The 16,287-nt window shown below is 37.3% G+C and overlaps 1 protein-coding gene across 6 annotated transcripts in view; it reads right to left on the bottom strand.

Annotated features, from left to right (window-relative positions):
• Window positions 1–16,287, bottom strand: part of ptprc (protein tyrosine phosphatase receptor type C) — a 162,806-nt gene that overhangs the window by 9,879 nt on the left and 136,640 nt on the right. For all 6 annotated transcript variants that reach the window (XM_051932885.1, XM_051932886.1, XM_051932887.1 and 3 more), the window contains 7 exons: window positions 16,080–16,237; window positions 9,133–9,268; window positions 7,650–7,799; window positions 6,103–6,193; window positions 2,827–2,966; window positions 1,489–1,623; window positions 1,012–1,134 (listed from right to left, as the gene is read on the bottom strand). In XM_051932885.1, coding sequence (XP_051788845.1) covers window positions 1,012–1,134; window positions 1,489–1,623; window positions 2,827–2,966; window positions 6,103–6,193; window positions 7,650–7,799; window positions 9,133–9,268; window positions 16,080–16,237 — 933 coding nt within the window. The remainder of the gene's footprint in view (window positions 1–1,011; window positions 1,135–1,488; window positions 1,624–2,826; window positions 2,967–6,102; window positions 6,194–7,649; window positions 7,800–9,132; window positions 9,269–16,079; window positions 16,238–16,287) is intronic.

Here is a 16,287-nt window from a genome sequence, read left to right as displayed (position 1 = left end):
ATAAAAATAATAATATAATGGGGATTATTAAATATCCAGTAGCTAAATATTTCATAACGGGACATATGGTGGAAAAATTAAAATATTCAGGGTTGAAAAATGTCAGATTCCAATAAGTAAATCCTCCATCGTGAGGCAAGTTTAACTTATAACATGAGGACACTGGCCGCAATGTGGTTAATGAACTGGATTTTTAAAAAAAATAAATAGCACCAGCAGGTAACAGAATATCAACAATTCACCTTCATATATTGAGGTGGTTGCAACATGCAACAGTACTGTATGGATGTAAGCTACGCACTGGTTTTATGTAGTGGTAATACTGTTTATATGTACATATTCAAACAGTTCTTAATGTATGACTCCGAAGAAGATACTGAGGGTCTGGTAAGGCGTCAGAATGTGGGGCATCCAACCTTATTGTGGATGTCTATATAATCTGAAGGTGCGGATTTGGTTTAATGGACTGTTTTTATTGAACATTTGGGGACTGTAAATTGATGACTAAATAAATATCTTTATAAAGTCTTGAATATGCAGTATCTATATAAGAAGGATTTGCTTTCAATATTTAATTTACAAGTTTCAGGCAGATCATGCTGAGCTGTGTTTGTGATTTCTGATGATCTAGAAGGTTGCATGGGCCAATAAAGATCATTACTATATATTATATATTATTATTTGTGTTATGTTTTTGACAGTATTGGCTTATGTTCTCTACAAAAGAAAAGCTTCAACATCAACTGTTCTTGTGCTCTGATTAAATTAAATACTCATGTGTAGGCATACTGTGTGTCCTGTGCTGAATTCTATCAGGGCTTAAAAATGCATTCTCTTCCAATGTGTGTCCTTCCACCCAGGTAGACATTTTATTTACTAATGTATCTTTACATAAATGCTCAACAGTGATGTGTAACATATAACAATAAATTGCACATACATTTCCTATCTTTTGTTCTTATCACTATTAACTGCAGATTCAGATTCAGTTTAAAGAGCACAATCCATTACCTTTGAATGTCTAACTTCAATTGCACGGACTGTGAAGCCAGGGAATGTATTGCATCCTGTTTCTTTTACTTGCATACTCCCATACGTCGTCATTTCATCATTCCAGTATTTGGAGCAGAATTCCTACAAATGACAGAAGCATCAATTACAAGTTAGTTTAATCTGATGTTTTTATAACAGCTGCAATAATTTTTTTATCCTGTATTTAAATGCATGCTTATGCTAACAAAAATTTAAAATTTATTAACTTAATATGAGTTTGTTTTTCAAGTGAGTACCAGTAGAATACATACATACATACATGGAAAATAAATATTTTGCCAAAAACAGTCATTTGTTATTTAGAAAAGAAAATATGGAAAGGGAATCGTTAGATGTGCCACTAGAGGGCAGTGTACAGCAACATTAATGCTCTGTGTGTTGAATGGCCACTATGGCAGGTAAGCTTAAGCATAATAATTTGTGTCATTTTTTAACCTTTTCTCCCTCTTTGAATTCAGAAAGCATCACAATGATTTTTGTTTTGCGCTGGAAGACCATCAGCCAGAAATCTTCAGTGGTTTCAGGAAGGGGTCCCTGAGTTGCAATGAGGCTTCGCTTGCTCCAGTAACCCTGAAATAACAATAAGTGAAAAGTTTGAAAATTCACAAGCATTTTCATGAATTTAAATTGAGATCACATTTTTCATGATTACTGTACTTAAAGAATACATAATTGCAAATGGAATTGGAGAGCAGTGTTTTTTTTTTTCTTCTAATGTAAAACTGTGTTGCGTGTTTTAGTCCATTTGTTAAGAATGAACAGAAAAGAGTGGTTTTTAAACATTTACATATTTTCATCATTATATGTCTGTGTGATTTGTATCACATGTTGGGAAGATAATTCCAGGATATATCACGTTATTAAATATTTACATCCTGCTCTTTGCATTCATAAGAATTTATGCATTTTGCACACCTTTTATGTCCTTCCCTTATAATCCACTTACTCTACTACGTATAGATACAGACAGCCAGAATGTCTATAGCATAAAAGGCTATTAGTACTTTGAAAAATGAATATTAAACTGCTAGACTACAAATATGCATCTATCCATAACTTTCTTCATTACAGGGTTGCAAAAAACCAAAGACTAACCAGGTAGCTATAGATGCAAACAGGACCCATCTTAGAATGGGATGCTAGTCCATCACAAGACACGCTTGCACATTTTGGTTTAATTTGGTTTTACCAATTAACTTGCTCTGCACGTCTTCGGGATACCTGACAGCAAAACCCAAGCAAAGCTCATCACGTGCCGACTTCACACAAACAGTGGACACGGCCAGGAATCTAACTTGGGTCACTGGAGTGCTGATTTGCTGCTCCTCAAATAAGCTGTCTTCCTTAAATAATAATGAAAATGTATTCTGTGTAGTGGCTCCCATAATTCATCATGTTTATAGAACTAGCTAAAGTACTGGGCAATGTCCTGGTATATTTGTGCAATGGGTTAATGTAACAAAGCAAATGTTTAGGCATTTTTTTAATCTTGACCCCTTTGTCATTTCTGGCTGTCCCATCCATCATCTACATTGCCACTCTATCCATTTCTCTGCGCTTGTGAGTTTTGTCAATGATTGATTTTACAATTGCAGTATGGAAAATGACGTAAATATTTAAATGATTTGTTCACTATCGACAAGAATTCATCCAATTGTTTGTGTGATATTTGTTTAAGCAGACTGCGTTTTTCACAGTTGGTTTCCACATTGCAACTTATTACAGAGCCTCTAATGGAAGTTGAAATAACTTGTTAAAAGAAAGACTACATACATCTATGAATGAAGCATTGATATATTTGGTATCAGAATCATCATCACTCTCTTCATCAGAGGAATCATCAGAGTCTTCCTCTTGTTCACTCTCTTGGCTGCTATCCTCATTGATCTTAATGTGCACTCTATTAAAGTCATCTGAAAACAAAACGTGAAACAGTCAAGACAATATAAGCTAAGAATTATTAAGCATACGCCACATTTAACAGACATCTTTTCATTTGGCAAAAGATTTACTTTTCTTGTCTCATATTCCATTTACAGTACTTCTCTCATATAACATTATCCAATATGCAAGTATACACATTTTTTAGACATTTTGAAGAAAGAATATGAATTAAATTGCAAGTAACTGTCAAGAAAACATTTGAATGTTATCAGCAGTCATGCTAAGTGTGGCCCACTGGCTTGGGCACAAGGTGACATCTCAGGTTTCCTGTGAGTGTGCCAGCTAACCTCCAAGAGTAAAACAATGTTAATAATTTGGATAAAAAGTGTCACCTGCAGAAATACCAGAAAATGTAAAAAACAAAACTATTCAAAGCAGGACCAGTGCCTTAACCTATTTTACCAGGAGTATAATGTTGTGTGGAGTAGTGGGAGGTAGCAACCCAATTTATCACCATCATGGGGCTCTACTAATGCAGTCCTTGGCTGTCCTAGACCCAGAAATAAATAGAAAAACTTTTACTCGTTCTGTTTTGGGTCCTCAAGTCACTGCAGGGCAATATTCTGCAGCCTTGCAGGAATACTGAGAAGACAACCAGTCTGATGCTCCCCAGTACAACTTTGTGAGGAGAGCAACAGACAAGAACATCTACTACCACTAGGGGGAGTCCTATTCAGATAGGTCAGAGGAGGGCAGTGTCGGTCCTGAAGGGCCGGAGTGGCTAAAAGTTTTTGTTCCAACCCAGTTTCATAATGAGAAGTCAGTTACTGCTGATAAAGTGCTTATTGCTCAAGTGACATTTTGATGCTTCATTTTAGTGGTCTCACATGTTAAGGTTTCCCACACTTAATTGCGAATTTCAGTCTTAAACAGTTGCATTCACTGGTTTTAATGGCTCCTTATTAGCAATAAGTTGCAAATGACAAAGGAGCCAGTAGTTCTCCATCTAACTTGTTTCCATTTACACCTGTGTGGATTCATGAGGCCCTATTTGGTTTAATAAAACACTTAAGAGAAAAATGAGACAGACAAAAATGATCCATTTTAGGTTTCAAATCATTTGGATGAAATCCTTGGAAAGGAAAAAATCTACGATATAAGAACCTAACATTGCAGAGTAACAAGCCATAAAATGAAATAAGATCTGAGATTGGCAAAGATTGGTTTCTAATTAAGCAATTAGGTTGGAAAGAAAATGTGCAGCCACTGCAGCCCTCCAGGACGGACACTGCCCACCCCTGAGATAGGCTGACACATGATTTTGAGTGCTCACTGGATAACTTCAAAGTGTTTACCAGGAGTTATTGGGAAACGATTATGGTCCCAGACTTAAAATACTCTTCTAGATGCTTAGCCTTTGAGCTTGAAATTAGGAAGTGGTGGCAGACAAGGGATCAGCTGGTGAGTGGAGGGGGGGGGGGGGTCAGTGGTGAAAAAGGAGAATGGGGGTGTGGGCCAGCAACACAAAGGGGCAGTTAGGGTCCTCATTGTTTACTTATGTCCTGGGGTTATAGTCTTTGTTGTTTTTACTCTTTTGTGTATACATTTTGCTGTAATTATTCAATCATGTCTCAATAATCCAATTTCTTTTGTTACTTAGAACTTCTGTGTTATGGTTTGGGTTCACAGTCAGCTCTCCAGCACCCCCTAAAGTCTACCACTGCTAGACACTTTTGTGTTGTTTTGAAATGGAAAACAGAGTAAAGCAGAAAATAACCAAAAGAACAGACACAGTTAAAACAAAGCTGGGGTTGTAACTTAAATATCAAAGAAATTGTAGTCAAACACTCAGGGCTTGATAATCAATAACCAGAAATATTTCTTTGTTAAAAGGATTGCAAGCAAAGGTTGAGTTATCCGCAATCTCGGATGAAAAATATACAGTACTGGTGTCCTTTTAAACTCTCACATTAACAATGTAAAAGGTTAATTCTAAGATCACGTAGCACCCGTTTACAAAACAAGATAGCATCAAAAGCAGCACAAAATAGTTTCAACAAATGGAAATAATTGCTGAATACAAAAACTGTTATCAAAATTGAACTCTCCATCTCTCAAAACCCATAACAAGTAGTAAATGTCTAAGAATTATGTGTTTAACATTGTCAAATATTTAAAACAGAATTATCTGTGTATTTTTTAGAAATATAAGTGTCAGTCTTTATAATGTTCAAGCAATCTGTCAGATCAAATTGAAAGTATTTTACATAAAGTGGTGGTGGCGGACAGCCGGGGTCCTTACCCAGCTGAGACACCCCAACCATTGAAGGAGCGGGGGAGAGAGTATTTTCAAGACCATTTCTCCTCCAAACTGACAGAGGGCAGCCCCCCTGGCTTCCAGCGGTTATGAGCATGGAAGCTCAACCCTGCTAGAGCCTGTGGCCACCGCCAGGGGGCGTCTGGACATTTTTAGGGCCCTATTTGGCAGCACTTCTGCCACTTCTGAGGAGGATTGGAGGCAGAAGGACTGGTTGAGAGAAGGGACTGTGTTTTAATGGGCTATTGTGTTGCTGTGGGGAGCAGAGAGAAGCTGTGTGGTGAAACTTGTGTCCAGCCTGTCTGTGTCGGGGTTAGGGCGGCTGTACTCGTCCCTGGGCTTCACATTGTAAAACATTAGAATAGAGGCTACCTAGGTGCATCTATTAATCAATTAGTGCTGTGTAATAGAACTTTGATGAACACTTTGTTTGGTCTTAAGATTTGCAAAGCACCAATGCCAACACTTTAGAACTGGGACTTTGAATAGTGCCTCTATTAGTCAGTTACTGCTATGTGGTAAGAACTTACCAGACAATTTGTTTGGTCTTAATGAGACTTACAAAGCACCAATGACACATCAGAATAACAGCGACCTATGGTGCAGCAATTAGCCACTTGCTATGGAAGAAGACTTTAAGAAATGCCCTGTTTGACCGTAATAAGACACACAAAGCACTTGTGTCAGCACACTTAAAAATAGGGTCGCCCGACAGTGCATCTGTTATTCAGTTAGCAAAAAGACAGCTTCAAATAAGTCACTATAAGATACCCTTATGGCAAGCTCTTTGAACTTCTTATTCATAAGTACCCTTAAAATGTTATCAAATGACAAGGAGATATACTCACATGGAATCACGCTAGAGTCACGGTTTTTAGGCGCATTGTCTTCATGATTGCCGCTATTTTGTGACCTCCAATTTTTGTACTTTGGAAGTCTCTATAAAGAAAAAATATGTACATATTTAAAAAGGCAACTTATATGTAAATAACACATTGTTTGTTTGCCCCTAGATGGCTTTTTGAAAATAAAATATTTCAAAGTTATTATATCCAAATCGACAACATTTGGAATAACATGACAAGCTGATGTTACGTGACTACCACCCAAAATATATGATTTGTTTACATGCCGTGACCATAAGTGTCTTTAAATATCAGGCTAGTTTGACTGTAAATAAAAGAAGACAGTACATTGCAGCTTCTGATCTATGAAGATCATTAGATATTTGCTCAAATTGTTCTTGAACTTCTCGGCTCTTTCACTGACTTTTGCAAACCTCCAGTCCATAATCTTGGTGTCGTTTTTGACAGTAACCTCTCTTTTGAGAAACAGACCAACTCTGTAGTCAACAGTTGCTTTTTCCAGCTCTGTCTTTTAGCTAAGGTCAAACCTAATTTATCTCCTAGGGATCTTGAGAAAGCGACTCATGCTTTTATCTTTTCTCGGCTTGATTACTGTAACTCGTTGTATTCTGGGATCAGCAGATCCCTGATATGCAGGTTGCAGCTCGTTCAGAATGCTGCTGTTCGTTTTTTGGTTGGGGTGAGAAAGTTTGACCTTCACTGACACCGATGGTTTCCCTACTCTTGGTCATCTTATTTCTTTTTCTTTAACTCACCACTGGCTGTGTTTTATTTTACTGTACTTTATCCATCCATCCATCTATTATCCAACCCGCTATATCCTAACATAGGGTCATGGGGGTCTGCTGGAGTCAATACTGTACTTTATGTCTATTTATTTTATTTATGTTCATTGTATGTTTTAATGTTAAGCACTTTGGATACAGCATTACTGATGTTGTTTTAGATGTGCTCTATGAATAAACTGACATTGACATTGACATTTGGGGCAGAATGTGAATGGCCTCCTAAAAATCCAGCTCAGCTTCAGTTGAATTTATTTTTGTTGAGAGCTATCCTTACTATGTGCAGGGTAAGAACACTGAATAACAGATAATATGCAAATTACAAATATTACAAACTATACAATCTAATAAGAACACAGAATCCTTTACTTTTTGGATTATTTTTTTTCAATGTCAAGGCTCCCAAGCATTCCTGGTGTCTTTTCCCATGGACAAGTGAACAGCTTGGATGAATAGAAATTAACTTGTCCAGTCATTAAAGGCCTAGAAAATTCAAATATTTTCTACAATATAATATACAAGAATATAAGAGGACACTCAAGCCGACTAGTGGTGAATCAGACTGTGGTGTAACTTCTGTGCCAGCAGCATTTCACTATATATAAGCAAAACACATCTAATGATAATGAATGGAAGTGTACACATTTATTTTGGGGTATCCATAAATAAACAAAACTACATTGACAGAAATCTACCAAACAATTAGTAAAGCTCATTTATAGGTTTGATATAAGGAGGACAGACCTGAAATTCAATTTCGAGCAGGGAAGGCTCTGTTGAAGGCTCCCTCCTGCTTAGGTTGCTCAGTGAAGAATGAAGTTCTGACAGAGGAAGTTCAGTTTCTCCAAACTGGTTGTGCTCAATGAGTGCCTGGTGAATTAAGATGTACTGGGCCTAAAAAATAAATAGTAAAATGATGATGATAAAACATTCAATTGTGGAAAGATGTGATCTTGAATTTACCTGAAAAAGATGCTAAAAGTACAGAATTTGAATTCATTTTTACAAATTATCAGTTTGTTAAGTGCAAATCTTCTTTACATTTTGAAATTCCTTCCTGAAATCTGAAATAGCAAAAATGAAGAGGGAAATATAAAAATGGTATTGAAGTAAACTCAAATGATTAAGGAGAATCTTTTATTGCCACAAATATTGGAATAGTGTTGCTGGTGTTTATTCTTGATTGCAAATAAACTGTGTTAACTTTGAATTATCAGTTTTCTTTGTAAATCACCATTTAGAAAAGAAAAAATCCAGATGTTTTAAGTTAGGGTCTATAATTCTAGATAGTGGCAATGTGTTACATGTTAGTCCGATCTGCAAGTAAGAATATCTATCTGCTCTGTACATTTCATGGTAACTCTGTTTTGAAATATCCAACCACAGGAACTCACAACTTCTTCACAAGAAAGTAACTAAAAACTAATGAGAAATACAAATTCATTCAAATAAGACTGTTAAAATAGGAGGTTTTCAAAATAGTTCATACTTAATATCCTGATAAATTAGCTTTACAGCACATCTTCTACAACTCTGTGATGGCAAGTGTGATTTTCTACACTGTGATCCTGCACTAGTAACATCACTTCAAGAGAGGACCACCGATCAACAAACTGATTAAAAGGACAGGTCCAGTTTTGGGATGCACTCTGGACCCCCTGGAGGCAGTAGTGGAGGAGAGAATTAAAACAAAACTGAGTGCCATTACAGTATGGACAATGCTGCACATCAATGATGCACATCCTCTCTCTCTTAGAGCAACACTGAGGACTTTCAGCCAACGAATCATTCAGCAGAAGTGCGTAAAGAAACATTACAGGGGCTCATTTATACCAACAGCAACATGCCTGCATAAGGCCTTGCTTAGATTGTGACAGTCAAGTCAGAAGTGTTCTTTCTTTTTTTAGTCATTCTGGTGTGTGTTCAGATCACAGTGTGTGTGTATGTATATAATTAATTTTTTTTACCTATCTATCTATCTATCTATCTATCTATCTATCTATCTATCTATCTATCTATCTATCTATCTATCTATCTATCTATCTATCTATCTATCTATCTATCTATCTATCTATCTATCTATCTATCTATCTATCTATCTATCTATCTATCTAATGAGCTTCTAGGAAGAGCCAAATTTCCCCTGTCTATCTATTTACAAGATAATACATAACATAATATTCAAGGGACAGGCAGGTTACAAATGCTACAAAAAAATTTAACCTACCTCAACTTGAACCATGAGACAACGCTGACGACGAAGTTTGACCACATAGCCATAAACATCGACACGTCCTTCTGCCTCAAGGCCCTCCATCATGGCATCAATTCCAATGTAGGTGCCTGTTCTGCCAACGCCAGCACTGCAAAGATAAACAAACAAGTCAACTATGGCCGCTCCATCAGAAGCACATGTTCATTGAAAACAGTACTCAGCTTTGTGAATTCAGTGATTTCAGTAAATTTTATTTAAACCAATGGAAGATTTTGTTCTCTTTATTAAAACAAGTCCAAGTGGAGTGGACAAGATGCCTATGCAGTAGCATCTTACCAATAATATTGGTATCATTTGAAATAAGCACACTCATTAAATATTTTTAATGGTAGACAAAGACAAAATAATTAATTATATATTTTGCATAATGGATATATTTTTCCATTATTTTTATGTTAGAGTGATCATGTACCTGTATTTGTTTCACATGTTTTATTTGAATACAACTGAAAATAGCATACATGACAGACATGATTTTTTTTTTCAGAAAATTATGTTCAGAATGTTCCAAAACATCAACAAAGATGAAAAATTATGGGTAAAATATTCAAAAGTCCTTTCGTTACAAGACTCTGGTATTGGTAAAAGTTGAAGTCAACACCTTTACTGCACACATTTTATTATTCAGCACCTAAATGCACTCCCATTCCTATAATTCAATTTACTAGGAAAGACATGCTGTAATGTAAATCATGGAGTTGGCATTATATGAGCATAAGGAGAACATAAGAAGTTTGAGAAAGGAGAGGAGACCATTCAGACCATCAAACCTGTTTTGGTTAGCTAAATGCTAATATCTCATTTTTGTACTCTCCTGTCTTCTAGACAAACACAAAGCACATTATAGCAGTCTCATCAAGTCAACAAGAAAATGATACACTTGATAAATTGTAATGTGCTTATTTTGACATGAGGGGACACTCACAGGTTCCACCTTTTCATATTACAGTGATCCCTCGCTATATCGCGCTTCGTCTTTCGCGGCTTCACTCCATTGCGGATTTTAAATGTAAGCATATGTGAATATATATCGCGGATTTTTCACTGCTTCGCGGATGTCTGCGGTCTACAGTACGTGTGCTTCCTCAGTTGATTTGCCCATTTGAATTGAAACAAGGGACGCATTTGAATTGAAACAGGGGACGCTATTGGTGGATGGCTGAGAAGCTACCCAATCAGATCATGCGGTTAAGTTCCTGTGTGCTGCTGATTGGCTCAGCGACGGAGTGCTGCATTAACCAGGAAGTACTAATCTCACTCATTCAGAATTAACGTGCACAAGCGCCAACAGAAGATGCAAATGATTGCAGAAAAGGTAAAAGTTTTGAATATGTTGAAGGAAGGAAACAGCTACACTGCTGCAGGACACCATTACAGCATAAATGAGTCCACGATTCTTTTTATTTAAAAAGGAGAAAAATCATATAAGATCTACGGCCGCAGTGTCTTTTAACCAGGGCGCAAAACGAGTTGCAAGTGGATGTTGTAAGGCAGTAGTCTGGAAGAAGAACAACGGTGGTGCTAAACAGTCGCCTGAAGAGGCTCCTTTAGAAGAGCTGTAACGCTATCCTTTGTTGTGCAGTAAAATTAAACTCATCGTTATCGGACAAGTCGTCGTGTCATTGTTGGTGAGTAACCATAATTAATTATTTACGTACAGTACTTATTACATGTACATAGTTTAGTGTCACTGTACACACATTTTATTGTATACAATTTTTCTTGCATTGTACGTATTTATTGATGGTGGCCTGTCTGTCGTAATGGCTGTAACATATGTGATATCGGAGACGCTCGATATCTTTAAAATAATATTTAGGTTTTACTGTATGTAAACTGTGTTTACATACATAATTTCAACGAATCTTACCTAATATCTAAGAGAATACAAAGGGTTTATGCTGTATAATTGTGCGTGAAATGTTTATAATAGTGTGGGAGAGTTTATAAGGGCTTAAAATATATAAAAATAACCACATGAACATATGGTTTCTACTTCGCGGATTTTCTTATTTCGCGGGTGGCTCTGGAACGCAACCCCCGCAATGGAGGAGGGATTACTGTATACAATATGTATATATGGCATAAGTGATTGACCTTCTCAGCCTGTGGACCACACTGGTAAATACAGTGGACCAGATACTGAGAAGACAAGTCACACTACACTTGTAATCACAGAAGTATCAACTGGATAAAAAACAGTTACTACAATAAGCTTAATAAGATCTCTGGACATAGGGAAAAATCCGACACAGAAGAATGTGAGCATTTTGTGATACAACGATGGGGACTGAGAATTAGATGAGTCAGCAACATTGACTTCAAATACTTTGAATGTAACTTCTGTTTACTTTACACTTTAAACTTCACTTTAAACTTAACAGAGGAGCAGGAAAGGCAGGAGGAGCTTCAAGTTTCAGTATAGAAGAAAACACACGGCAACCCAGCAAAACTCTGAAAGGTACTGCACGGCAAAAGGTGCTTCCTCACTCAGGCAGGAGTCAAATTCAATCACGTTGTTCTCAGAGTTAGAGATGCCCAGTGGCTTGACACACTGAGTCTAGAAGGATGGTCCTATTCTTGAGCATCTTTAAGCTTTTATTTCTCAGGTGAACTGATAAAATTTAGCAACTCAATATTTCTGCCATTTTTCATCTATTTTTTACTTTTTCTGATACCTTCTTTTAATGGAGTTACAGTAGATGATTTAGCTGGACTGGTAGGGCAAACATAGGGATATGTGTTGTACTGTTTTAGATATATATATATATATATATATATATATATATATATATATACTAGGGGGCTCTGCTAGGCCCTACACACTACTCATTTCCCGGATCTGCCGCTTGCGACGAATCCTGCTGTGCTTTCTGTTAAACACGGATATCAACTCTGTCTTTGATAACTCTGTCTTTCGAAACTATTATCGCTGACAATTCGTCACATGTTGGTTTATTATAAATGCGACCATGATCTTTTGGATTCATATAGAAATCCAAGAAAACTTCTTTGTCTGTGTTATTCAGATAAATTTCGTCTAAAGTGCAATGCTTTTGGACATACAGATTTGTATCCATTATTGGCTGTAGAATTTCTAATACGTCCGATTGTTTCAATTCTATGTTGCATTGCTTCTCCGTAATCATAAATATAAACCTGACTGATGTGTGATTTCTTTGAAATTAAACTTGTCTTAGCTTTAATTGTTTGTGGGACCACAGATTCTCATAGCGTATGGTCCTGAATCGTGTAAATCTACGTTTTGAGCATTGAATGATGTGAACGCGAACAGATTATTGTAGATACGAATATTTTGCCTGTAGTGTTGTGACAATGCGGGTTCCACTCCATGCTCCCATCTGGCTTCTGGGAGCTCTGAACCCGATACCGTCGGTAATGTCACCGATGAGCTAGGCAGTGAGGCACAACAATGAAGCAAGCAGATGGTGCAAAAGGTGCAAAGTGCTTTTATTAAAATCAGCAAAATCAAAAGTGCTCAAATAAATAGTGCAGTTAGTCAAATAAATAATCCAATAAAAGCTGGTGAAAAGTGTGGAGGTTAAAAATCCAATAAATAAATCCTTTTAAAACACAAGGTTAAAACAATGGTTGGAAGCTGTCCTTTTTAACAAAAACCCAGTGCATTCTTCTACTGGTGACTCCCCTGCTTCTCCCATCCAGGTTATGCATCAGGGGAGCCACCCTACCTGCAGCTGAACTTCTTCAATTGACTGGTCTAGAAGCTTTTCGGTCCCTGGCTCCGTTCAGCTCTCACTAGACCGAGACTTGGGCACCCCAGTGACCAGGACGCTCACGCTGGGGCTTCCACTTCCCAAGTCCCTGACTTGCGCTGCCTTCGCTGCGGTGAGCCAACCTTCTCCCAGTCACTCCTGCTCCCAACAAATGCTCAGTAGGTATGACCACAATCATCGGCCCCAGGTGTTGGCCATACACCTGCTAGGGCTCGTCTCTCCCAGCTGCCTGCTTACATCCGCGAGACTGTGCTCACTCGCTCTTACCGGCTTTCTCCATCCTGCTTCCTGCCACCTTCCTCACCCTTAACCCTTTGCGGTCGTTAGGCCAGAAAACTGGCCTTAGTAAAAAGTGCGCTATAGGTCGTCAGGCCACCGCTGGTGGCCCTGCAAGTTTCTGACTGATTTGCACAGTCGCCTGGTCGAGAAAAGTGGCCTGTGTTATTCCTACGTGCTTGAAAAAAATAACTGCTGTAATTATTGGCGTTTTTTCAATAATTAATTACGACTAATGTAGCGTGACGTTGAAAATTAAATACGACTGCAAAGGGTTAACCTCCGTTCAGGTACTTTTCTTGTCTCTTCTCCCCTCTGTTTCCTCTTTTCTTCTCCCTTCCTAGCCGCCTCGTACTTCTATTTATTACTGGGACATGGATCAGAGCTGGCAATTAGCAGCTCCCGGCACCATTTACGGATGTGGACGACTCCTCACTTAAGTGAGGACCATCCGCATCATGTCTCACGCGGGAACCGCTCGGCCACACATACCATGCCCCAACTCTAAGCCGCGAGTGTGGCGATTATTTATTTAAAAAGTGGCCTGTTTGACTTGAGCTGTGGACCCGCTACACCACAAGTATTTGTGGATTTCACTTTCACCAAATAACAAGTTTTTTTTTCTCGCGGATACGCTTCTTCATTGGGAAGAAACACTACTCTTCCCTGATGGCAACACAAATTAGATGATCTACAAGTCTCCGAACTTTAAAGCCAAACAATATCTACATACTTCTGACATATGACCTATGTCAACAACAACAATATTTATTTATATAGCACATTTTCATACAAATGATGTAGCTCAAAGTGATTTACATGATGAAGAAAGAGAAAAAAGACAAAATAAATAAGAAAATAGAATTAAGGAACACTAATTAACATAGAATAAAAATAAGGTCCGAATATGTCCATATATTCAATCTCTTTTCGCTGTTCCGCTATCTCACCGAGTAATAATTTCCGTTCGTTAGAGCTAATGTGATCTTTACTATAATTTTTCTAAGACTTTTGAATTTTAGTACCTTCATAATCTCTAACCTGCTCTGCATGTGTACCGAGCCAACGTTTTCGGACTTCTTTACGATGTTTTACTTTGTCTTCTACTCTTTGTCTTTTATTTCCACTCCGCTTGCACCTTATAAGAACTGAGAGCACAGGAACTGTTTGTGACAATAACATTCATACAAATGAGAGGTGAGTGGACTGTGGGCATGGTTAAGTCTCCTGTCTCGCAGGACTTTAAATTATCTCTCTGAAAAACTATGGTCTCTGTCTCGTAGAACTTGGAAGTGTCTCTTCCCAAGATTTTTTTATTATAATATTTATATATATATATATATATATATATATATATATATATATATATATATATATATATATATATATATATATTTATAAACACTATCAAGAAATAGGACGTGTTTGCAAGGTTGCTCGAAAAGTAAGTATTTCAGAGGTAGCTAAAGAAGCAAAGATAGGTATAAGACTATGGAGACCTTTTAACCTACTAAATGATGATCCCCAGAGTTATATGTGGCATACAGGGAAATATGTCACAGTATGATCAGCTTCCTCTCTTGTATTATAATAACCAGGCTACTTAAAGGAAGCCTAGCCCTTCAAGATTATGCTGAGACTCAGTAGGAGAAGTTACAGAGTTTCTGACCCACGATGTTGTCCTTGACTGGTCAGGCCACCGGTGAAATTGAAGTCAGAAGATGAGCTGCAATAGCTGCATGTTCTGCTTGTTGCGCTGCGTGTCGATCATTTAAAAGCCTGTGCAGCAGCTGTTCTTTTGTCTCACTGCCTTGTCTCGCAGGACGTTAAAGTGTCTCAGAGAAAATCAAGATCTTTTTTTATAATAGATATATATATATTGCATTGTTACCAGAGATCAGCATCCATGCAAAGTTTGAAGGAAATAGTTTGGTAAAAGTGGGCAAAAAATTGATTGCAAAATTTGACTCAGACAAACAGAGAGGGCAAGTTGGATAAAATCGTGTAATAATAATAAAAACCACCCAAAATGTTGACTTTCAGCACAGAAATGTGAAGGTTTTAATGAAAATGCCTTAACTTTACACAAAGCAAAAAAGTTTCTAAATGTCACATTTTCTACAGCTTTTACACATTCTGAACACTGCCGTGTCAGTTTTGACCCACTATTGACTTTACTGGATTTTACTCATCAGACAGTATATGTTAGTTTGCTTGTTCACCACCTATAAAAATGTCCTGAAAGTAATCTTTTTAGCTCAGAAATGTGGAGACATCTGGTTAAGTGCCTTTAAAAAGATTACACATTTAATATTTTGTACAATTCCTACACATTGTGAATACTGCCATGTCCTTTGGGTCATTTTTGACCCAGCATATACTTTAGTGGATTTTACTCTTCATTTAAGATGGTTTCTTTGTTCACAACCCATAAAACCATCCTAAATGTCATCTTTTTGAAAACATGCAAGTTAAGATGGTCAATCAATATATGATAGGTTTGGGTTGAAAAACTGACTGACCAGGGAATCTAGAAAGGGGTCAAAAAGGCCTGTAGGGTACAGCATTAGGTCAGCAAATAAACACATTTTAAGAGTTAATATTACTACAGCCATCTAAGTAATCATTTTAGATTATGGTATGACTAAAGAGCACCCCTTATCATTCATTATATATTATTTCAAGTGAAAAACATACACACATAAAATATATTTCTTCAAATCCATTTTCTTGAATACGATTTTCAAATATGGTTCAGCAGAGTTCAAACTATGGCCATTACATTTAAAACCGAATTAAGCATTGAAAACGCACATAGGAATTTCTAAATCCTTACAAATCTGACTAAAAAGAAAAAAATTCTCCTACCTGCAGTGCACTACTATGGGACCACTGAAGATATTGGTAAAAGTGTTAACTCTCCGGCGTAACTTCAGAAGAAGGTGGGGATCTCCAGGCACACCATGATCTGGCCAGCTGGTAAACTGAATGTGGGTCACAGCTCTCTCTGAATTTTTCTCCTTTTTCTATCAATGTATATCAAATAGAAGTATGTTACTAAGTGTTTATTATTAAA

This window comes from Erpetoichthys calabaricus, chromosome 10, assembly GCF_900747795.2.
Source record: "Erpetoichthys calabaricus chromosome 10, fErpCal1.3, whole genome shotgun sequence".
Classification (NCBI taxonomy): domain Eukaryota; kingdom Metazoa; phylum Chordata; class Cladistia; order Polypteriformes; family Polypteridae; genus Erpetoichthys; species Erpetoichthys calabaricus.
This window is presented reverse-complemented; position numbering and strand designations above follow the sequence as displayed.